Genomic DNA, 25,685 nt, shown 5'->3' on the forward strand with positions numbered 1-25,685 from the left:
AAAATCTCGCATACACGGTTTGCAACAAATATTGGCTGCTTGCTTGTGGAGTTTAGCCACTGCAAGACAGTAGTTCTATCGGTCCACATAAAAACTTTGCTAATATGCACAGTAAGTGCTCGACAGATGTCTTGTTTCAATCGAGCGGCCTGTAGCGCTGCCTGTAGTTCCAGCTTTGGAACAGTCATGACCTTCATAGGTGCTACGCGAGCTTTACCCAGGACAAACGCAAGCTCCGTTTGGGCCCACTCGAAGTTGTTACTCAGGCTCGGAGAAATGCAAATGCACTGAAAAGTTCTTGTGAACTATCGCCGAACATGTGCAATTCTAGGTGTTCAAAATTTCCGGAAAAGTAGCTTCTTGGTATAGTGATTTCGGCAAGCTTAGGTAGTTCTACACTCCATTCGAGGAACCTTTCAACAGTGTCTTTTGGCAATTCTTCATCCCAGTGCTGCCCACTGACACGCCAGATGTCCTTTAGTAACAATCGAGCACCAACAGTAAATGGTGCCACTAGGCCGATGGGATCAAATACCTTAGACACTAGGCTCAAAACCAAGCGTTGTGTTAAAGACTTAGATACTGTACTGGAGGTACCCCGACTCACAAATAGAGTGTCATTGTTGTAATCCCATTTCAACCCAAGCACATGCAAAGAATCCTCCTTAGATGAGGCAATTACTTTTGGATCGTTGAACTGAAGTGACCCATCAATTCGATAAGCCAAATTTGGTACATTGCTTACGAACTTAGTAAGCTGGAACCCACCGAGATGGAGAAGATGCACCAACTCCTTCGATCTTTTGAGAGCCCTCTCAGGCGACTCCGCCGAATCCAAGTAATCGTCCAAGTAGAAGTTTTCTAGGACGGTTTTGGCTGCTTCCGGGTACTGACTGACATTATCTCGTGCCGTGCGTTGCAATGCATAGTTAGCGCATGTGGGCAAGTCTTTAGCCCCAAATTTATGGCATTTGTTGTGGAGTCCTCCCGCCACAAAAAACGCAAAAATGTATGGTCACAGTCAAGGACACCCGCTTGGAGGAACATGCCCTCGATATCTGCGGATACAGCGAGTTGATGTTGACGGAATCTAAGTAGTACGTGGATTAGGTTTTGGAGCAGGTCGTGGACAGTGAGCAAAGATTTATTCAAAGAAGTACCGTGGAACTTTGCTGCACCATTTAATACCCTTCGCACTTTCTCCAGTTTGTTCGGGTTGGTTACGGGATGATGTGGTAGGTACCACTCTTTATCCGACCGTTGCTCGACCTTGTGAGCGTCATGGACTGTAATTAAGTAACCTTTTTCCAAGTCCTCACGGATGGAATTAGCATAATTTTCTTTTAAAGATGTATCTCTCGAGAGCCGCTTTTCGAGTGACTTGAGTTGTACCAGTGACGAAAAGTAGTTATTAAGGAGCTGGATGTTGTCATCAGCCCATAGCTTACCGACATCGTAACTTTGACCGTTATGAATAGTTGTTGTTTCAAGTATTTCCTGCGCGCGAGCATCCGCTGCGGATCGTGAGTCAACCTGCCTGTACGCGCCGTACGATTCCATGTCTTACCAAGACTTAACCTGGCAAGCTAATTCATAATCCTGTTCGACATTGGCTTTGAAACACGTTGAGACCAAACTTGAACTTGGCGGAAGTGGGCCGCTTAAAACCCAACCTACGGGCAAGCGAACAGCGAACGGTGAGCACTCTTCGTCGGCTGCAAAGTACTCTAACGGGCGGATGGCATGGTAGACATCCTGTCCAAGTATCATCCCAATGTTCCCATAGTTATACTTTACTGGATCTAGGAAGGCTAGATGTGGGTAAGTTTCTTGCATGGACTTAACGTCAATGATGTCGGAACCTACGTTTAATGTTTCACTCACATAGGGACGCACAGTGAATGCTCCGAAGTCTTGGTCTTTATAAGGTGTCACAGTCAATTGAACCACCTTTGTGTCGATCAGTTCATCCGTGTTTATACCCTTGACGGTCAGTTTTAATGCGGTACCCTGCAAACCGATCCTATCTGCGAGACTATCGGACACCCAAAAGTTACTGCAAGCGGTATCGCATAAAACCAACGCCGTAGTACTATTACCAGAAGAATTAGTAAGTTTCAGTTCCGTGAACTGAAGGAGGCCTTTGACATCCGTCACGGAAGACAAAGTGGTTGTTTTGCTTGGTTGCTGTTGACCGGTAGATGGCGTACTAGTACCTGTGTTCGACTTCGAAGTATTGATGTAGTTGTTGTTTGTAGAGGGTTTAGCTGGAAAAACCCTTTCCGCTCCATGAAGTAAGGTGTTATGGGAGCTGTTGGAGCCATCTTTCTTACACTTACGGGGACTTGGGCATTGCCTAAACATGTGTTTATCAAGCAAACAAGAGAAACAGAGCTTTGCTTCAAACTTGGCTCTCTGCGTGGGGGTCTTTTCCTTAAAGACACGGCATTCCCACAGCCGGTGGCTCCCTTTGCATTCAAGGCAACTATAGATTGATGTTGACGGAGAGCTCTGTTGCGGCTTAAGGTACTCTTGTGTTGCGTATTTGCAGCAAATGCCCTTGAGGCAACTTTTGATCTTGTTACTGAGTTGTTGGTATCCTCAGTCCTTGCTTTAAATGCGGTATTCTTCATTAAATCGTGCGCTTTGGCCTTCTCCTTTAACCAGTCGTTGAAATCCAGAAGAGTAGGTTTCACCCAATGCTTTTTGACCGTGAAAAGTGACCACGATTCCTTCATATTGGGTGGAAGTTTCAGTTCGGCGATGTTGAGAAGCGCAGCACTCTTTAAATCTGAATCGTATGAGAGCGAATTAAATACCCCGACAAGACTTGAAATGAACCCTGAATAGTTAATGATGTTGTCGCTATTGTGCATCTTCAATGGTGGAGAGCTGCTGAGTTTGTCCAAATGGGCACTTATGGCCGCCTGTGGTTGGCCAAATTTACGTTCTAAGGTCCTCAGTGCGTCTTTGTACATTGCGCCGCAGTAAGCGAACTCAGCTATAGCTGTTTTAGCTTTACCAGTTACGAGGGTCTTAAGGTATGTCAATTTCACATCATCAGTTAGGGACTGAGAATCAATTGCGCTTTTAAGTTGACCATACCATTCGTGCCACTATAAGGGATCCCCATTGTATTGGGACAACTTCCATTCGGGTAGCGGATCATTCCTTTTGCTAGTTAAGCCATCAGTGAATGCCTTAATCAAGCTTGCATTTTCAGATGTTGGCTCTGGAGGCGTGGGATGCGGTGGGCCACCCCAGCACAATGGTATAGGAGCAGTATGCCCGTATGTTGGATGTATAACCGGCGTGAGAGAAGGTGGCGCGATGTTAGTAGCTGTACTAAAGAGATTAACAGGGATGCTACAGTTAGCTGCGTGGTTGCTATTAGGATTTTGTTGTGCATTCATTTGCAAGATAGGGTGGATGATGGTGGGGTTAGCTGTGCTTGGGGGTAGGTTCGGTTGAATGTTGTTAAAGACGGTGGCATTATTTGTTGCCTGGTTTAGGTTTGTGGGGTTATTCTGAGGAAATCTCCACTAGCTCAGATCAAGGTTACAATTCAGTGGAAATTTCGGTGCGGTAAGACACGGTACCAGGCAGGCTTGAGGCGATTGGATAATGTTTTGTTGTGGAATGTGTGGGACGGGTAGGTAGATTGTTGCGCTCGCAGGAATGGGCGACGGAATCATTGGAGGCTGAGGATTAAATAATTGTTGAGGCGGGAATACGGGTAGCGGGTTCACGAGTGGTTTTAGAGGTGGAGGGACATTATGCGGGGAATGGGTAAAAGGTACTTATTTTTGGTGTGGAATGTTACTTTGAGATGGATTCAGTAGTTGAGGAACGTGAGGCATCCACATGTGTAATTGACCAGGCACACTGGAGCTTTTCGGACCCAAGAACTGATTTACTTGTGAGTTTGTTGAAAAATCAGGTACAAAAATAAAGTTCGTTGGTGCCATAACGGGTGTCGGTGGCCGAGGAGGTTGCATAGGTGGCTGAAGTGGTGGGAGTGCGACATTTTGTACTTCGACTGTTACTTGGTTCACTGTGTTCACCTTGCCACTTCCTGAGGGACTGTAGGCCTGCTCGACCCTTTGACCATTGAGTGATTGCTGCAGTTGAGCCTGGAGATATTCCCGATAAACACCTCCCTGCTGGGCAACAGAAATTGCAACTCCTGGCCGTGTAAACTGAGAAAGCATTTCAAAGATTATGTAAGTTATCGTCAACATTACTTGTGTTTTCTGGGGGATTACTAGGGGCAGTATCTTTAACAGGAGGGTCGGCGGTTGCTGAACCAGGACGAGAAAAGTTTAACTCACTTGAATTACCTGCTGGAAACAAATTTACCCAATCCTGAACAAGTCCCTGACTTCTATCTGATCCCCTATCTTTAAACAAATTCAGTTCACTTGAGTTGTGACTAGACAATGAATGATTATCCATTAATTCAGCCTCATCTAATTTAGTTGCTGCAACACGCTTGTGGTGGTCTTCCTCCAATTCTTGAAGTGCCATCTGCTCCATTTGTATTTCAAGCTCCTTTTTTCTCATGGCAATTTCGTGTTTTTGTTTCGCGAGGCGCATGGCAGCTTGTTCTTGTTTCTCGGCCTCTTCGCGTTTTAGTTTTGCCATGAGAAAATTATGTTTACGCTGGCTAGACATTGATGTTGTTCGGCGGGAACTTCTCCTAGACTGCCCTTGAGTGTTAACGCCCTCACATACGGTGTCTCGGTCAGCAACTGTGTCAATATAGCTTCTAGCCGCGAGCAAGAATTTGTTCTTAGTTACATCATCCAACCATTGCTCAAAGACAGAGTAAATTGAATCTGGGTTCTCTGCTTTACTGGCTAAGTCAAATAGTTCTTCATTCTTCTGCAATAGTTTACTGAAAACATCCTTCAACTTAGAAACCAAGCGTTCAAATTTGAACCTCCTGTCTTGAAGATCTGTGGCATCTGTGATGTCCTTATGGATGTTACGTAACTCAGATTCTAGATTAGATCTTGCATTGCAGAGCTTTTTCAATTTCTCTTGCCGTTCAGCCATGATATTGAAATGGCTAATTTCACAATGCAATGAAAGTAACTTCCAAACGAACACGTGTAGTGTGGGTTATACCGAACCCAAATGACAACGACTTGATAGTCAAGACGTCGAAGAGCAGGGAAGAAATTACCGAGTAACGAATTACTCGGCGAAAGTGAAAAACAAAGTGGAGAGGGCGTCTAACGTGCTTTTAAGCAACGTGAGACTAAACAAGAAAACAGGCAACCGGCGAAAAAGGACTGGGTGGACGAAGCACGACGAAACGGGAAACAAGTGGACGGGGCGGGAAGAACAAGTGAACGGCGCACAACCAAACGGGAAACAGAACGGAACGTGCGAAAACGCGGCTAGGAAACGAGCGACGCAACGGACGGGATGGAAACGTGGAACAAGCGACGCACAAAAAACAGGGAAACGAGAACGACAGGACGGACGCGTTGAACGAGTAGCGCCCAACCAAAAGGGAAACACGGGAAGGAACGGGCGGGAAACGATTAAGCAGCGAGCGGGGAGTTCGGGAAGTACTATGCTAGCAGACCACAGCAAAAAAGTCAACAAAACAAACTAGCCGTAACTCGAGAACAAACTTAAGTCACACCCTAGGAAGGAGGAGAGATGCTACTGTGAGATAAACTAGCACAAGTCATTGTGGGGCTTAATGTATACAAATAACAAAATAATTCACGGCAAAGCAGTGGTATACTAAATGGTTGAAAAAGGCAAGAAATTTACTAACCGTAACTCCAGAATAAACTTAAGTCTAACCCTGGCAATATTCAAACCTAAACAACCGATCAGCATACCAACAATATTAAACAAACTACAGCAAAGGTTAAGTAATATGCAGCGCTTTTGTAGTCTATGAAAGCTGGAGAAGTTAAGAAACAAACTAGCCGTAACTCCAGAATAAACTTAAGTCACACCCTAGAAGGCAAAAACCTAAACCAACTAACAACCATACAGTTACACGTAAACATACAACAGGGAACATCAGTATACTACAACAGGGGGGCTAGTAATTTAGTAATGTTGAAAAAGTCCAGGAACCAACTAGCCGTAACTCTAGAACAAACTTAAGTCACACCCTAGAAAGCAACAAGACCAAAACAACCAACCAGCATACTAGCATAATCAACATACTGAACTCAACAGAAACACAACATACTTCATCATATATGACAACATACTACATCGAGGAAATATTTAGGCGGAGAAACCAAACTGTGAACGCAAGAAAAAGAAATGGAATGATCGGATACGGAAACAAAATTTTGGGAGAGCAACGTTGATAAAAAATAAACGGAGTTTGTGAATGGCGAAGTTAAGGAACGAAAAAGAAGCGAACGGTACGGTACGAAAACGAGATACGGAAAGAATATGATAACATCATTTTTTGTGGGCCAGAGGTTGTAAATTTTTTCACCCCTTTTCTCTGTATTGAGTTTCACTCAATTAACGAACCTTCGATTGAAAATAATAATTTTGACGAATTTGTCAAAATTTAATGCTTTTGTCCAATTTTTTGAAATATTGGTCAATTTTTTGCAATGCCTTGATTTCGATACGGTAATGTAGTGAATTGAACGGTTTTATACCTGAAAATATGGTTTATCAATATTCGGTATTGATTTTCTAAAGTTTTTAAAGTCTTTAGAATTGCATCAAAATTGACAAAAAACTTTTCAAATTTGAACACTTTAGCATGATGTTTTCTCTAAATCAGAGGTAAGTTTTTGATATACGAACCAACTTGATCACTTTTTACAAATTTTCGACAATTGGACCAAAAATTTTCAAAATCGATGTTTTTTTCGTCTTAAAACGTATGATATGTGTGGTTTGATGGTGACCGGCTATCTAAATAGCGGAATTCTTATAACTTCCGCGCTGAAAATTGCGGAATTCTTAATTTAACATTTCCGCGTTGAAAATCACAGAATTCTTAAGACTTCCGCGTTGAAAAACACGGAATTCTTAATTTTTTTGATCTGATACCGTTAATTTGTTGATAACCCAATATGTTTGATTGAAAAGTTAGGAAAAATAGGGGTTGGATTTTGCCATCTAAAATTTATTACATTACTGCAACATAATTATTCAGAAATGTTGTCTTACAGTTTTGGGGTTCTGACTTACGACTTGTTTATACACATCCATTTTGCTCTCTATGCTAAATCTGATTGTGACTCGGAACTGTTTCGACACCATTAGTTGCAGAGGATGAAGTCAACATCAGGTGTGGTGTCCAGTCCACCCCCCAAGAACCCCGCCAGCCTGAGAACTGGGGAAGTGATGGCCGCGTGCAGTAGCAGTAGAATCGAACTTTGAAAGGGCTGTGGCATCATTGTGTTCCCGTATTCATGCTTCCTCTCCTTCGAATGATACATCAGCGACAATGGCAGTAGAAGCGGGAAACTGAAGTTGTTCCTCTTCGTTAATGGCAGTGGGAATGTCTGTACGACCAGTCAAGTTCCCCACTCGCGAGTGCTGGTGCTGATGTCTGCTTTTTGGTGTCGCTTTGTTCAATGAGGACAGAGAAGTTTAGAAGGGTCCTGGGTGTAGATAAATACTGACTCCTAATGAGTGACAAAGAAATCCGCATAGGTCGCGGTACCAAATATAAAGGTGTAAAACACTCTTTCGTTTTGATAACTTCAATTCAAGTAACCTATTTCTTTAAGCAAAGATCAATAACTAAACGTATTATCGGCAACACGTATAGGCTTTAGCAACAGGTATAAGCATTAGTACGTATTAAGATTACGGCGAACATATCAACGTATTAACTCATCGAAGATAGCAAGAAGTGGTTTTTTAGTGCCGGTAATTTTTTATGCTTTTTTGGCCGGTATTTTGTCTGATAACGAATCAGTTCAATGCCAGTCACCATTTTGTACCAATGAATCCAAACACGCGAAAATTATTGAGCCGAATCATGTCTTATTTGATGGGTCTTATGATTAGATTTACTCGAAATTATGTTATTTGCACTTTTTCCGAGCTTTGTACGTAAATTGGACGCAATTCTATACGCAACTTAATAAATCGAATCTGGTTGGCTAATAATATCTCGCTTTACTCAGTAACACTTGCCAATTCTTTGTTATTTTTAGTGGCAAGTGTGAAAACCACTGCTGCGCAGGGCCTATCAACGCTGTTTGTATCATGGCGATTCGTTTATGATACGGTGAGCTTCATGATACGGTGAATCAACTTGTTTTGATCCTGCAGTCATTACTACATTTGGTGTGATAGCTTTCAAGAAATCTTCAATAGTGTATGCGGGATCAGTACCATCAAACGCTTTTAAGGACTTTTGCATGGGAACTGAGCCTCCTAAATTAAAACGTTTTATTTGTGCAATTCATCTACTCACTGGCGAAGGTGCTTGTGTTGACGCGGCTTGCAAATAGAAAGGGGTTTTAGCGTTTGTTGTTTGTTGAGTTTTTTGTGATTTATTTTGTCCGACAAAATTTACTAATTGTTGGGGGGTTAATTGGCTATTTTGATTATTTGATATTGCTATTTGGGTAGATGCCCTTAAAATAAAAAGTTCAGTGTTAAAATGAAACGAATTTTGTCTTTTCAAGCGTGGTACGGATGAGTTTATAATAGATAATTACATTAGTGGAAGAGTTGTTTTTAATTGATCTGAACTGTGTGTTAAATCGGTTGACTTCACGGTTTGTCTGTCTCTGTGATTCTCACAAATGGTTGTTTTGTTATTATTAGTAATGTTGTTAGAGTTATTTTTTTTTTGTTTTTATTGATATTATTGTTTTCCAGGTCTATTATTGATGAAGTGTTCACTCTATCATCTAGTAGTGTGAAATTAAAGTCAGTTTCTGTGGTTTCATTTAAACTTGAATCCATTGGATGTGAATGTACAAATTTTGTTTTGTGTAGTTTGTGATTTTTTGAGAGCCGTGTTTGTGTTTTTTGTGATATTAGTAAATGTGAATGGTTGGTTTTCAGCGTTATGATTTTGTAAATGCATTAAATTATAGTCAAGTTTCAGTTTTTCCACTAATTCACGGGGTACTTCTGTAATAGTAATAAAACTTTCTTAAAACCACTCGGGGTCGTAGTTGTATTGTAGCGTTTCTGGTAATTTGTCCAATAATTGAGTACATGTGTCTGCTACTAGTTTAGTAGCTGGGAAAATATTGCGTGCCAGACTTTTACAAAATCTATGTATGTACCAAATAAGAGTGTGATAGCGCCTAAAATCTCTACTTCTGCTATATCTGCATCTTTAACTGAACTTACAATTGTTCTTAGTAGGATTTTGAGTGAAAACATCATTTTCTTCTCTGGTAATTTTTTGTATGATTTGTTTTCGTGATTGTGTAGCGGAACTGTTTAGTGTTGATTCTAATTGTCTTAGAAGTTCAAAAGACAATTTTTTGAATGCGCTTGCTCTATCGGACGGCTCTAAATCTGTTTATACTCCGTTGAGATATTCAAAAAAATGTCTGATAGTGGACTGAATAAAGTGTCATAAATGAGTGTGGTATAAATAACAGTAAGAGGGTCATAGGTGAAAGAATTGTGCCTTTTGTAAGATGAGTTCCATAAATCTCAATTATATATGAAAGAAAAGCTATTTGGGAGACTTGTGAAGCCTTAACAGGTAGAGAGAGAGGAGGCTGCTTCTCGACTCAAAATAATGTTCTTCAAACTGTTGTGCTGTATTTGAGAGTATGCTTAATTCATCTTGGTTCTAATAGTGTGATACCTTCAATGGTTTACTATCGCTCTGGAGGATTTTGTTCTGTTGTGCAGGAACAGCTAGTTATAAATCTTTGGAGTGTGTATCTGATTGTAATAACATTTGGGCAGCGTGACGGCTCTTTTTACTTGACATTTAATATTTTCTGTTTTCTATTTATTTATTTTGTTGGGATTGTGTTTCCCTTTTCTTAAGTTTTAAACGTATATATGGTTATTAAGATAGATAGGCTAGCTCTAAGTTTTCGCTTTAAACGAGGAAATTGTGCTTATGAGTTCTATTTATGAATAGTTTGTTTTTCTTTTTTTGAGTTTGTTAACTCACTGGTCGCCCCAGCTAAGGCAGATCTAAGATGGTCTTTTTAACAGCCTTAAGGTATAAAGAGCTAGGGCTACTTCTTTCTGCGTGCGAAGTAGTCTTTCCTATATCTCTCAGACTAACCGACTCAGTAAAACACTGAAGATAAACTTCTATTATTACGGTGGTAATAAAGAACAGCACCAGAGTCAAGAGTATACACATGGTGTACTAACTAATAGACTGGTTATAGTTAGTGAAGTTCTCTCTATATAAAAGAGAATAGTGTCTTCTCAGTCTCTGATTGGATGGAGGTGTACATCCAGTATTTCTGCTGGTACAATAATAATAATAATAATAATAATAATAATAATAATAATAATAATAATAATAATAATAATAATAATAATAATAATAATAACAATAATAATAATAATAATAGTAATAATAATAATAATAATAGAATTAATAATAATAATTATAATAATAATAATAATAATAATAATAACAATAATAATAATAGTAATAATAATAATAATAATAATAATAATAATAATAATAAAAATAATAATAGTAATAATAATAATAATAACAAAAATAATAATAATATTAATAATAATAATAAAAATAATAATAATAATAATAATAATAATAATAATAATAATAATAATAATAATAATAATAATAATAATCCGAACTGCGTAGGTAATGGTTACGAAATGTTCGAGCGAGGACTCCGAAGTGACTCCTGCAGATTCACGTAACCATGCTTAAAACACAAAACGCGCACGTAATACGTGAGAGGAGGGTTGATCAACGTGATGATCCATTTTGTTTATTTCTTTGGTTAAGTATTAGTAGTTTTCGTTTTATTCCCCTTTTTCTTAAAATTTAAGTAGATAAAGAATAAGAAGCTATGTAATCTAGATCTAAATTTCTTTCTCAAGAGAGAAAGGGGTGTTCTGTGTGAGTTCTTTTTAGGGTTAGAGTTTGTTAACTCACTGGTCGCACCAGTTAGGGCAGACCCGATTTGGATTCCTTTTACAGCCTTAAGGTATAAAGAGTTAAGGCTACTTATCTCTGCGCGCGAAGTAGTTTTACTTATAACTCTAAGACTAATCGATTCTATAAAAAACTGATAATAAACTTCAATTATTACGGTGGTTATAAAATGTAACACCGGAGCCAGAGGTATACACCTCGTGCAACTACTCTTATAGACTGACTACAGTTAGTGGTTTTAGCGCTGTATGAAGAGATTAGTGTCTCCTCAGTCTCTTATTGACTGGAGGTGGACAATCAGTATTTCTACTGCTACAAATGTATTATTTTTTGTGGCACTGCATGCATTTGGTATTATAAGAACTTCAAGTTTGTCTTTGATACAAATTCAAGCCCCGTCGACGATAAATTTTTTAAGGCCGCAAAATGAAGCAGAGTGTAGCTCTTATTGGCGGCAGCATAGCGTTGTAATGGCAAAAAACTCTGTCCAAGTGACTTTAACTAGGAGAACCAATTCTTTTGGTCATATAAAGTACTAGATTTAAAAATACATAAAAAATAACTTTTATAATTCCCAGATTATCCCGAACTTTTGCATATGTGAAATAAAATTGACAAAAAGTTGTTTTTTTTATCTCGGAGCTCAACGATGATTGGGATGAATACTTTTTCAAAAGAAAAAAAACTTGAATGCAGATTATTCGTTAGCATTTTGGAGCAAAAAATTGAGAAACTGTTAGTACTTTACCAGAAAATGAAACGAAAACCAGTACACTTTCAGCCTCCGCTAAAGAGTGAGAATAACAGCCATATAAAAATTGAAAATTAAGGTTTGTTTTTTCTTTTTTGTCAAAACTATTACAAATTTCAATTTTTTTCTCGAATACTGTTTTCTTAAAACGAAAAGGACAACGATTTTGATAGAGCCATAGATTAATGGCACCAAACCAAAGGAATGAAGTATTCGAGAATTTCACGCATTTTGGTATTTTCCCCTCAACACTTTTATTGGTCAGTTCTGCAAAAAGTGAAAAGCAAATAGCCGGGTCCAAGCCACTTCTTATAGTTTTGATGTTTCGTAGAAAACATTTCATAGAGTAAACATAGTCATTGTTTTTATATAAAAGTCATAGGTTTAAACTTAGTCCTGGTTTTTATATGAAGTCATAGGTTTAAACTTTATAAAAGTCTTAGGTTTCCACGATGCTTGATATCTTCCCCAAGTACCACAAAAGCTATAGTAACTCACAATTAAATCCCAAATAATCAAATTTTTGAGTTTTAACCCCTTATTCCAAAAATATTTTGAACAACAAACTATTTTCCCAAAAAATCACCCTTTTCACCGATTATCAGCAAAATAATCGTTGTGTTTTGATTAGTATACTATCTGACGATTTCGTTTTTCAACAATTCATTCAAACCATTTCGGAGGTAAAAACGCAAATGAAACTATGTTTTCAAATTCATTTAAAATGTTATAGGGTCTAAGCTAGTGCAACTACTGTTAAAAAGGATGAGCACTGGATTCGAACCAGCATCTCCTACTTCCAAGCCTAATATGAAAACATTTACACCAACCGGCCTTAACCTCTTGCACTTGGACATCTTTTTTAGCCCGTTCTCACTTTCTTTTTTGTGCCTCAAGGCTTTGTTTCTCTAGTCAAGTAAACGTTGAACAAGTAGAGTTTCTTGTCAAGCTATGTCAAGTTTATCTTTTGTACAATTTACATTAGTTTGTTCTCTCTCGATCATCTAAAACTGATAACCTGGGCCCATAACCTGTTAAGGGCTCTAAACAAGCGCAACTACTGTGAAAATGGACCAACATTGGATTTCAACCAACCAGCACCTCTTCCTTGCAAGCCTAGTTTTCTAACAATTACACAAACTGGTCCTAAGCTCTCGAACTTGGGCGTCTCTTATAGCCAGTTCTCACGTTTTTTTTTTCTTTTTCCCCAGGCCTTCATTTCTCTAACCAAGTATACATTGAACAAGTGGAGCTTTTTGTCAAGCTATGTCAAGCTTATCTTACGAACAATTTACAATAGTTTGTTCTCTCAAAACCTTCTAACAAAAGCTTTTTCTGTTTTCCTTCTCTTTTTTCTCTAAACCAATAGAAAATTTTCTTATTCTGTCCCTATAACTGTATCTGCTATTAGGCTTGCGTTCAATACTTTTATGCCGTTATTTTCGTGAAAGTAGCAAAAAATACAAATTTTGGTACTTAAACAAGAACCTTTCGAATTTTGTGTTAATTCTTCTTTGCTTGTCTTAATAAGATACCACTATTAAAAATCAATATTTTTTTGGTAATTATTGGAGTTTAATTAGATTTCCTGACAAGATATTCCAAATTTTAAACAGGTTGTGAAAACCCTTAGCTTCTTATCAAAGCGTATGAAGTTTAAATTCACTGGTTTTTTTCATAACCCTGTATTTCTCATGACACGGGCAATTTCATCGTCGGGCAATTTTAGGTACATCAACGAGGGGTGCAGTGTTTTGGCCACTTTTCCATGGCAATTATACAACAGGCCAAATCCGGCACCAGATATACGACTCGAAGGTTCCCAAAACCGTACCTATCGCACTAAAGAATAAAGATGTGAGCCAAAAGTATAAATTTGGCTTCATGTTTGTGCGAGACCCTTTCCAACGAGCTCTATCGGGTTTCTACGATAAGGTCAAAAAACAGAACTATTTCAAAGGCCAAAACTGGACAATTAACCAGTTTTTCCAGCGACTCGTTCGGAAAAGTGCCCAAGATGAACACTTCGACTCTCAAAGCACTCTTTGTGATCCGTGTTTCCTTGGAATAAATTTTCTCGGCCGGACTGAAACTATGAACAGAGATTTGGACCAACTTATCAACTTGAAGACAGAACTGCACCAAAAGATAAAGTTCAACCATCAAGAATCAAATCACAATTTGACAATACTGAAGAAAACGAATTACAGCTCTGTGGATTCAACAATTCGAGAACTGGATAGAAACCTAATGGTGCAGTTTATATGGAAGTACCGGATGGACTATTTAGCATTTGGGTATAATCCCTACCACATTTTATCTAAATTATCTTAATAACGCCTTATTCTTGTAATTCACCGAATAACTCCCCTTCCCAAATCCCCCCCCCAAAAAAAATTGTCGTGTACCAGCTATAGCATTGCCAATGAGAAGCTCGTTCATGTAGGCAGACCTTAATATGGCGCTCGTCCATGTAATCAGAAACGCACTTTACCCCCCCCCCCCGTGCGTTTTTAATTGTCTGATAATTAACGCACACCTCGACCTGGGGAGTGCGTTGGCAATCGCAAAAGAAGCATTTATATTTGAGAACGAGTAATTTTTGCTATGGACTTCATAGCAGTTTCCCAACCCATCCTCCCCCTCCCCCATACTCCAAAGGATTTCAAAGCTAATAAAAACAAAGTACACCTTAAAACACAGGCAACTATATCTTGGAAACTTCTGCACGAGATGAAAAAAGAAATGCGTCTCTAACGACCAATGATAACAGAACATGACAGAAATGAACTTCCATTCGTCTCACAAGATCTTGAAAGATAATCATCTTCTTACAAAATTGTGCAAGATAACCTTTTTTTGCAAGAATCAAGCAAAGTCTTGCAAGATAACCTTCTGGTCTCGCGTTGGTGGTCAAATTCTTCCGCGATCCCCCGTGATGACCAAATAAACCAGTGCATAGTTCATAGCGAAACAAAATAAACCATTTGAACATATCAACAAGATGGCTCGCGCAAGTCTGTGCGTAGCACAGAATGTTCCAAAATACCCCTCAAAGTCGCAAATACAACTTTTAAATTCTGACATTGAAATCATTGGGAGTATCGGAAAGCAACTTATAGGCATTAGAAAAAACTTCTTGTACTGTTAGAACCAAAAAAATGTCATGTTTAAAAAAAGATCAAACTCTAGAAAGACAAGTGTAGCACTATCTAAAAGACACAGAAAGACCACACAAACACACACACACACACACACACGCGCACACACACACACACACACACACACACACACACACACACAGATAGAGAGATAGAGCGAGAGAGAGAGAGAGAGAGAGAGAGAGAGAGAGAGAGAGAGAGAGAGAGAGAGAGAGAGGGCATATATTGCACAAACAAAGCCAACAGACAAATACACAGCCAAGCGACAAAAAAAAGAAATTTTTTTGTTTTTTGTCAATTTGTCTTTACTCAAGGTTAGTAACTCTTCATTTAGGTGTTTTTCTTTTTTACAAAAATAACAAAATGTGAATTTTTTGAGGCTATTGTAGCGCTAACTGAATTTTTGACACTAAAATTTGAAAATAACTTTTCAAAGTTTTTAGAATTTTTTATCAAATTTGATTTTCTCCAAAGCACAACAGGACCATTAAACTTTCAAAACCTCGCAAACTGGTATCAAAGACCTTTCTAAAACTGCGTTTTGGTATTGGACACTTTGAAACCGCATTTTGTAGCAAGTATTAAACATTTTATTTAATTTCTTTCTTTCCGAAAGTTTTTGCACTCTGATTCTATTTGTATCCAATATTCGGATGAATTATTTCTCTCAACTAACTCTCCCTTCCCCACTCTCAAACAGACATACCACATATAAGAACAAAATGCAAACTCAAAAATAAAACAACTCAAACGCGAGCACTCACAAACACACCTGCAAACCTCAACGGAAAAAAACTTTGAAAAACTTTGTTTATGGAAACTAGTCTTCACTTAAATTTGTTGCAGCAGATTTGTGGCTTGATTGTTTTTATGGATCTTTAGGATATTGTATCCTGTAATCCCAAAACTGACAGTAGGATTTGATATGAATGTTTTGAAGGTTTACGGCTTTTTGTCGTTTTTGATGTTCAATGAGCATAAGGGGAATAATATTGCCAAAATTTGTTAAAACGTACTATGAAAAAGATCAAAGATAAAATCCTTTAGCTATGGACAAAATTAAATCTGCAACTTTTTAATTATTCTGCAACTTTTAAATCTGCAAATTTTAGGCAACTTTTCATGATCTCTGCCAGTTTTTGCTCTCTGCCTCTAATTGTGTCTGGCTTTTGAAGGAAATTTTTCTCTCACTCTAACCATTGCTCTCACTTTCTCTCTCATTCTCTTTCTCTCTTTTACACGCATACCACACACAATTGATACGCCCATACAGAAACACACACAAAAAAAAACAAACCTCACCAGCCAAAAGATATATAAATATCTTATCCGCATCTGATTTTTACAAATATGTCACCGTTTATCCGTGTCCTGATTGTTTTTTCTTCTGAAAAGTAAGTGTGTGCGTCTTGAGACCTTTGAAAAACTAATAGAGAAAATGACAATTACATGGGAAATATTTTTTTGATTATTTCAAAATATTTTGCCATTTTGATGTTTTGAGAGCAATATCCGTTTTAAAGGTTAATAATCAACAGTTTTTTATCTGCATAGATTAAAATTTTTTGAACATTTCTGATAAGTTTCGCACTCTATCTCTAGTTGTTTTCAACTTGTATAGGAACGTTCAAATCTGTTGTAAAAGATCCTTATCTGATAGCTTTGCACAACATCGTGTAAGTAAAGGTATTTTAAAAGAAATAGGACCATTTATTAGTTTTTATCCGAACTGGAAGAGAAATTTTTTTTTCTCTTTCAGAAGAAAATTTGTTTTCCATAACGAGATTTGCAATCACTGAAAGATTTAGTTTTTTAGTTCACTGAAACGCCCAAAAACTAGAAAAGATATGTTTGAAGAGCGACTTCAAAATACGGAAATGTGAAGATTTCTCACAATTTAAAAAAAGATTGCAAAAATGTGTTAAAATTTTAAATCTGACAAACCAAAAACTCTCTAACTCTCACTTTCATCCGTAATTCATTCTACTAGAGAAGACTAGTTCGAACTAACTGCTCTGACATAATAAAGAATGCAAATAGTGAATATAAGAAAAAACATCCTTCTTCTGTTCGATAGAAACTTTGCTTGATTTGCTGACCATTTCTTGACACAATTTTTTAAACTTTTCTAAGGTTTTAAAATACTTGTTTAGTTGATTTTTTTAATGGAGAAGACCTTTTGCAAAAAATGTTTTAGAAATGAATACGTGCTTGAGCTTTTAATTTTACGTTTTCGAAGTTGACTTTTGCTATTTTGAGAGCTCTAAAATGCCCTAAGTCTTCAAATTCACAAAAAAAATTTTGGATGGAGAGAAGAAAGGGTTTGTACAATAGTTTTCAAACAAGTGAAAACAGAGAGACGAATAGAAATGTTTTTAGGAGATTTTCAGGAGAAAACGGAGTTCTCTTTTTGAAAGCTTTTCGTCATATAGTTTAATTTGTAGTTTTTTAAGCTTGAAAACATAAAGCATTCTTGAGTATCCAAATAACCAAACTAAATTTCTAAAATTACTGTGAAAAACTTTTCATATGTTTCCATTGTAAATTTCAAAGCAATCTGTTACCCCCGCCCCACTCCCCCTATCCACACACACACACACACACACACACACACACACACACACACACACACACTCACACACACACGCAAAACGACCGACCGTTCCTTTTCCTTCTCAATATTTTCTTCGAAAATTTGGATGAACTATTTTTTTCACACTAACTCTCCCTTCCCCATTCTCATAAACACACATCACATATAGGAGAACAGGCACACTCAAAAATACACGCACACAAGCGCTCACATTCTACTGCACAACTGCCAACCTCATCATATCAAGACAAATTTTGTTTATGGCGTCTAATCTTTACTTACAATCCGTCGCAGCATATTTATGTCTTAACTGCTTTGTATGAACATTTGGGCATGGAAATCTTTAGAATATTGTGTCAGATATCCTAAAATTGACAGTAAAAAAGGAAATTAACGTTCTGGGTTTTTCAACTTTTGTCGATCTTGATGTTTATTGAGCTTAAGGGGACCAAAAATGCCAAAATCTGTTGAAACATATTATGGAAACGATCAAAGACACAACCTTTAGCTATGGACAAAATTAAATCTGCAACTTAAAGCAAATTTTAGGTAACTTTTTACGATCTCTGCCAGTTTTGCTCTCTGCCTCTAACTGTGTCTGGCTTTTGAAGGAAATTTTTTTATCACACTAACTATTGCTCTCACTTTCTCTCTCTTTCTCTTTCTCATTTACACGCATACCACACACAATTGATACACCCACACAGGTGCGCACACACAAAACCATACACAAATAAAACAAACCTCGCCAGCCAAAAGATATGTAAATATCTTATCCGCATCTGATTTTTACATATTTGTCACCGTTTATCCGTGTCCTGGTTGTATATTCTTCTGAAAAGTAAGTGTGTGCGTCTTGAGCCCTTTGAAAAATTAATAGAGAAAATGACAATTACATGGAAAATATTTGTTTTGGATTATTTCAAAATATTTGTCCATTTTGATGTTTTGTGACCAATATTCGTTTTAAAGGTTTATAATCAACAGTTTTTTATCTGCAAAGATTAAAATATTTTGAATATTTCTGATAAGTTTCTCACTCTATCTCTAGTTGTTTTCAATTTGTATACGAACGTTCAAATCTGTTGTAAAAGTTCCTTATCTGATAGCTTTGCACAAAATCGGGTAAGTAAAGGTATTTTAAAAGAAAGAGGACAATTTATTAGTTTTTATCCGAACTGAAAGAGAAAAAAATTCTTTTCTTTCTCTTTCAGAAGAAAATTCGTTTTCCATAACGAGATTTGAAATCATTGAAAGATAATTTTTTTAATTCACTGAAACGTCCAACAACTAGAAAAGACAAGTTTGAAGAGCTACTTTAAAAACCGGACTAGTTCTAACTAACTGCTTTGACATAATAAAGAATGCAAATAGTGAATATAAGAAAAAACATCCATCTTCTGTTCGATAGAAACTTTGCTTGATTTGCTGACCATTTCTTGACACAATTTTTTAAACTTTTCTAAGGTTTTAAAATACTTGTTTAGTTGATTTTTTAAATGGAGAAGACCTTTTGCAAAAAATGTTTTAGAAATGAATACGTGCTTGAGCTTTTAATTTTACGTTTTCGAAGTTGACTTTTGCTATTTTGAGAGCTCTAAAATGCCCTAAGTCTTCAAATTCACAAAAAAATTTTTGGATGGAGAGAAGAAAGGGTTTGTACAATAGTTTTCAAACAAGTGAAAACAGAGAGACGAATAGAAATGTTTTTAGGAGATTTTCAGGAGAAAACGGAGTTCTCTTTTTGAAAGCTTTTCGTCATATAATTTAATTTGTATGTTTTTAAGCTTGAAAACATAAAGCATTCTTGAGTATCCAAATAACCAAACTAAATTTCTAAATTTACTGTGAAAAACTTTTCATATGTTTCCATTGTAAATTTCAAGGCGATCTGTTACCCCCCTCCCCACTCCCCCTATCCACACACAGACACACACACACACACACACACACACACACACACACACACACTCACACACATACACACAAAACGAGCGACCGTTCCTTTTCCTTCTCAATATTTTCTTCGAAAATTTGTATGAACTATTTTTTTCACACTAACTCTCCCTTCCCCATTCTCATAAACACACATCACATATAGGAGAACAGGCACACTCAAAAATACACGCACACAAGCGCTCACATTCTACTGCACAACTGCCAACCTCATCATATCAAGACAAATTTTTTTTATGGCGTCTAATCTTTACTTACAATCCGTCGCAGCATATTTATGTCTTAATTGCTTTGTATGAACATTTAGGCATGGAAATCTTTAGAATATTGTGTCAGATATCCTAAAATTGACAGTAAAAAGTGAAATTAACGTTCTGGGGTTTTTCATCTTTTGTCGATCTTGATGTTTATTGAGCTTAAGGGGACCAAAAATGCCAAAATCTGTTAAAACGTATTATGAACAAGATCAAAGATACAAGCCTTTAGCTTTTGACGAATTAAATCTGCAAGATAATGCAACTTTTGAGTTTTTTTCAGGATTTCTGCCAGTTTTGCTCTGTGCCTCTAATTGTGTCTAATATTTGAAGGAAAGTTTTCTCTCACACGAATCCTCGCTCTTTCTCTCTCCCTCTCTCTCTCTCTCTCTCTCTCTCTCTTTCTCGCTCTATCTTTCTTTCTCCTTCTCTCTTGTACACGCATACCACACACATCGAAATTACATTTCATAACACATGTGCGCACGCACGGACACACAACGGCACACACACACACACACACACACACACACACACAAATACAAACCTCGCAACAAAAAAAATGAGTTGTTTTATTGGCATCTGCTTTTTACACACTGTTTGTCACATTTTAACTGTGTCCTGATTGTTTTTTTTTCTGAAAAACTAAATGTGTAAGCCTTGAGCCCTTTGCAAAAGTTATTATAAAAAATGACAATAAAATCGGAAATAGTTTTTGGATCAATTCGATATATTTTGCCATTTTAATTTTTTTTCGTGCATATCCGATTTATAGGCTTGAAACACAGTTTTGCATCTGCATAGATTTAAAATTTTTTCAAACTTCTGACAAGTTTTGCGCTCTATCTCTAGTTGTTTTGAACTTGTAGAGGAAGCTTGAAAGCCTTTGTTACAGTTAATTTTTAGTAGCATTGCGTACCAACAGTTATCTGTGTTTTGAATGTTATGGCATTCACCTTTTCTAAATAAATTTATTTCAAAAGATATCGGAAAATTTGTTAATTTTTATGAGAACTGGAAAAAAAAGAAACATTTTTCTTTCTGTTTCAGAAGAAATTTTCGTTTTTCATAACGAGTTTTCCAATCAATGAAAAATTTAGTTTTTCTGTTCACTGAAACATCCAGAAACTGGAAAAGATTAAGAGCGACTTCAAAATACAGCGGAATGAGAAAAATTTTCTCATATCCAAAAAATTGTAAAAATGAATTTAATTTTTCAATCTTACAATCCATAAACTCTCTAAATTTCACTTTCATCTGTACTTCATTCTACTAAAACCGATTAGTAAAAAAAATGTTGGAGCAATCATTGACTTCAATGTACTGGCGGGGAGGATGCATTAGTTTCAGTTTAGTTGTTTCATCCCACGCGTGGTACATTGAAGCCTACATAAGATATTTTTCCTGGTTTTCAAATGGTGTATTTAATTACACTATTCACCAGCTATGCAAAAATTATGCAAAAATAAAGCTGCCTAAAAACGAAGCGTTTTAAGGATTTCTAGAAACAAAATTTTCTTCACTTGATCACTTAATAGTTTTTTTCTTTCAGGTTGATTTGTCAAACTAATTTTTCCGGAATTTGTTCCTGTGGATGATTTCTGTGTGAGCAGCCGTTCTCTTTTCTCAGTTTTCCGAAACAGTAGACTATATATTATTTCGAAGAATATTTTCTAAGTTAAAGAGTATAATGTGTCTGATATATCTGTTGCAAAAATTTTTTCCGCATAGAATTTCTTTCCAAAAGATTCATTTGAGTAGATTTGTTAATTTTGAGGTAGTACTCAAGTGCTTGTAAAATATTAATGAAGTCTCAATACTGAAGTTAACACAATATCAAGCTAGTATTTTAAAATTTGTTCTATTCAAAGTTTTTCTTACTAAAAACATTAACTGTAGTCATCTCTCAGAATGCCGTCGTCAGTTACAGAAGCCCTTTCCAAAATTACTAGTAATTTCTGTATTATTACAACACGTTTAATTTATTTGCAATTATCACAGATATCCATTTCATAAGCAACATATTTTATTCAAAAACAAAAACTTCGACTATTTGTTGGCAATAAATAGAAAACAAAAAAGAAAACATTTAACCTCACTTATTAGTAAAATCAAGTCATCTGTTTTTTGATCAAAGCTAGTCATTTTATCTCCATCTGCCAAAGCACAGTTTTCTGCAAAAGATATTTATTAAATAAAAAGTTGAGCAAAAGTCAATCCTTTTGACAAAAAGTCATTCCTTTTTAATTTGAGAGATCATATTCAGATGGTGGAAACAGGAAGTTAAGTCAAACACGTTTTCACAGAGCATTTATCTAAGTTTCTTGCCCACTTAGTTGCTTTCTTAACTCCAGTTTTAATTGTCCAGTTTAAATGCCCTACATAGTCGCCCTCTGGCAATAGCAAAAACTAATTTTTGAATATTTCTCAATTGTTGACAAACAAGACTAATTATTTACACTCCAATTACAAGACTAATTATTTACACTCCAATTTGCTAAACACGTTAGAAAACAAAACCTAGGCTCCCTTGCTTATTCCTTGTTCCAGCAGTAGGGCACAGTTGCTCTCGTCTCTGGTCACTATGTCAATCGAGTGACCAGTGTTACTGCTGTAACATATACTTAGTGCCTTTCCACAAAAAACATCTCAGTGGCTTTTAAAAACCATTTTTTTCTTACAACTCAGTGCAAATTCTAAATCCATTAGTTAAATTTAAACAACGTACAAAAATCTTATACAAAAATTTTGAAGAAAAAGAAGTGGAACAATTTTTTGATGAATTTCATTTTAAGTGTGTTAAAAATTGATATTGCAGTTGTTATCAATACTATTTGAGTTTATTTTTTGTGGACAGTAGCCCATTGAACATTTTTCATAGTTTATATGCAATCTGTTGGCTACAAAAACTCATGTATTTCAGAGAAATAATTTAGTTATAATGTGGTGAACATCTGGCTCACACAGTAACCAAGAATCTAAATGTAATAATATAAACTCTTATAAGACTCTATATGTTATTATATATCATCATTCATGGTTGTAAATACGTTAGGCGCATTGTTCACTTTTGTTACCTGGTTGTACCAGTTGTCATTCGCAAACTCCGATCGGAGCGCAATAGCTAACTGCACTTGGTGTCTTAAGCAAAGAAAGAGAAGTTCGTTAAAGAGTTAATTCTTATTGCGCTAGTCTTTTCAACGCCTTTGGCAAAGTTATCAAGCATTCACCATAGAAGAAGTTTGGTGTGCATAACATGGCGCAGTCAGCAGCTGTAACCATCGCACGATCCCCAGTGGGCATTCTCTTCTTCTGGGAAAGTGGCATGGAACCCCCAGTAGAATGGCCCATATGGGCTGCAACCCTCAAATTGGCAATAATGGCCCAGAACTCAATAATTGTAGACTCCCTATTAAAGCATAAACCAAAAATGAAGGACCTCACATACCCAGCAGAACCCACATACGAATCCCCAACAGAAAACGAAACACAGGCACAACACAGAGAGAGAGACCTAAGAAACAACAAAGGGAAAGTAGACTGGGACACTGAATGCAAACAAATCGCATTCAAAGGCCCAATAGTGAACGACGTCCCATGGGATGAAGCGGACCTAAAAGTAAGGAGCCTCATCTATCTCAGCCTGAGAACTGAAGGTCAACGGATCTACCAACAACGATTCCCCCACTCGGACATCGAACGCATAACAGTGTTCGAACTCGCACACGAACTTTCCTTCTCCTTCACACAGCCACGTAATATAACTTACAATCGTTTTCTCCTCTTCGCCTGCAAATAAAAGCAGAACGAAAAACTGGAAAGTTTCCACTGTCGCCTCAAAGCCCTAGGCACAAAATGCCGCCTAGGATCAGCCGATGAAGACCTCATCAATGATATTTTTATAGCATTTATGACAAACGCCGATATACAAAGAGAACTACTTATGAAAACGCGAACAGCCCAACAAGTCCTTCAGTTCGCACTGAACCGCGAACTCGGTCAAGAAAACCAAAAAGCGATTAACACACAATTAAATCGCAACCATCTACACACATTCGAACAAATCTCCAATATAATGTCCAGCCAAAGAAACCAAGCATACAACCCACGGCCCCGTTTACCCGTCCGGAACACCCAAACACAACGCTCACCCAACACCCGCAACCCGTGTTGACGATGCGAACTACAATTCTCACCAGAGCACCTGCAAATATGCCCAGCCAAGAGAGTCCAATGCAACCTCTGCAAAAAATCGGACACTATAGCAGAGTGTGCCGATCCGCAAAATTAATGTGGCGAACGCAACAAATAAAACCCCAACAAAATTTACCCCAACAGAACATCCCCCAAACCCGACGAGTACGTAACATCAGACCTTTACCCGAACAACAACAAACCCCGACCCAAATCCAGGATACCCAATCGGAAACCATGGACGAAACCATTGACCTCGAAAACACATTCTTCATTCAAGAGGTGTTTGACAGTTGGAACACGGTCAACCTAATCAGCCCAAAAACATTCCACAACGCCCAACCACACAAACTCTCCCCCAACATCTCAGACGAAATCTGGATTAAAACAACATCAGATACGACCGGAATCGACTGGCTCGCAGACACAGGTAGCCCAAGAAGCTTCGTCTGTAAGGTGGAAGCAAAAGAATACTCCAAAAATGCAAATCCGCCAAATTGAGAGACCCGACCGGCTGCCAAACAAAATACAGATGCTTCAACAACATCGAGATCCCAATTGCAGGAAGAATCCAACTGAAGCCCAGGTCGGGACATCGAGTAGCAACCAACAACGAAATACTAGTGGTAGACGCAAACACTGTGAATCTACTAGGACGAGACATCCTGGGAGAGCTTGGTTTCACACTCTCCCAAAATAAAGGTACACATATAAACAATATCCATTCAGACAACTCACTACAAAATCATAAATAAATTCCCCCACCTGTGCTCCCGCTTCGGCAAATCCAGAAATCACATTGCTAAATCTACATTAAAACAAGACATTACCCCATAACAACATAAGGCCCGAAGAGTACCATTATATCTTACGGACAAAGTTGACAAAGAAATTCGACACTTACTAGATACGAACCAAATAACAAAACTAAAAAATGTTCCGACAAAGTTTTTATAAGCCCCGCAGTAATAACGGAAAAACACGACCAATCAATCAAACTAGCATTAGATTCCAAACTACTAAACGACGCCATCGAAAACAATAAATATCAAATGCAATCTATCGACAACCTAATGGATTCAGTAGCAAAATATATCTCCGACAACAAAAATGAGACAGGCAACTTCCTATTTTCTAAAATAGACCTCAAATATGCATATAGTCAAATTCCACTACATCCAGAAATTGGAAAACACTGCAGCTTCAACATCCTCGGGGGCAAATCAACAGGAACATACCAACTCATAAACGGATTTTATGGCCTTAGTGATATGCCTGCAACATTCCAAAAAACATTAGACAAAACCCTAGAAAACATTGACAACAAGTTCAATTTTCTTGACGATATCCTAATCATAACAAAGGGCTCCCCCAACGACCACGAACTAGAGATATACCGAGTCCAATCAAGACTTGACAGAGAAAATCTAGCAATCAAAGTAGAAAAATGCGAATTCGAAAAACCTTCAATAACTTGGCTACGATACAAAATTACCCAATCGGGAATATCCCCAACTGTAAAAAAGACAGACTCCATTCTCAACCTCAAACCCCCAAACACACTCAAACAATTACGCTCCCTTATGGGATCAATACACCAGCTCATAAAATTTATACCAAACCTAGCCAGCTTACTCGACCCAATAAGACCCCTACTAAAAAAAACATAACAAACAATAAAATACGA

The 25,685-nt window shown here is 37.4% G+C and overlaps 1 protein-coding gene across 1 annotated transcript in view; it reads left to right on the forward strand.

The window, feature by feature from the left end:
* The window catches only part of LOC142340286 (carbohydrate sulfotransferase 9-like), a 38,256-nt gene extending 24,082 nt beyond the window's left edge, over window positions 1-14,174 (forward strand). Inside the window, exon 2 of the mRNA XM_075390859.1 lies at window positions 13,570-14,174. Within this exon, the coding sequence (XP_075246974.1) occupies window positions 13,570-14,174 (605 nt within the window). The remainder of the gene's footprint in view (window positions 1-13,569) is intronic.
* Window positions 14,175-25,685: the final 11,511 nt, after the last annotated feature.

This window comes from Convolutriloba macropyga, chromosome 5 (assembly GCF_964194025.1).
Source record: "Convolutriloba macropyga chromosome 5, txConMacr16.3, whole genome shotgun sequence".
In the NCBI taxonomy this organism is placed as follows: Eukaryota; Metazoa; Xenacoelomorpha; order Acoela; family Convolutidae; genus Convolutriloba; species Convolutriloba macropyga.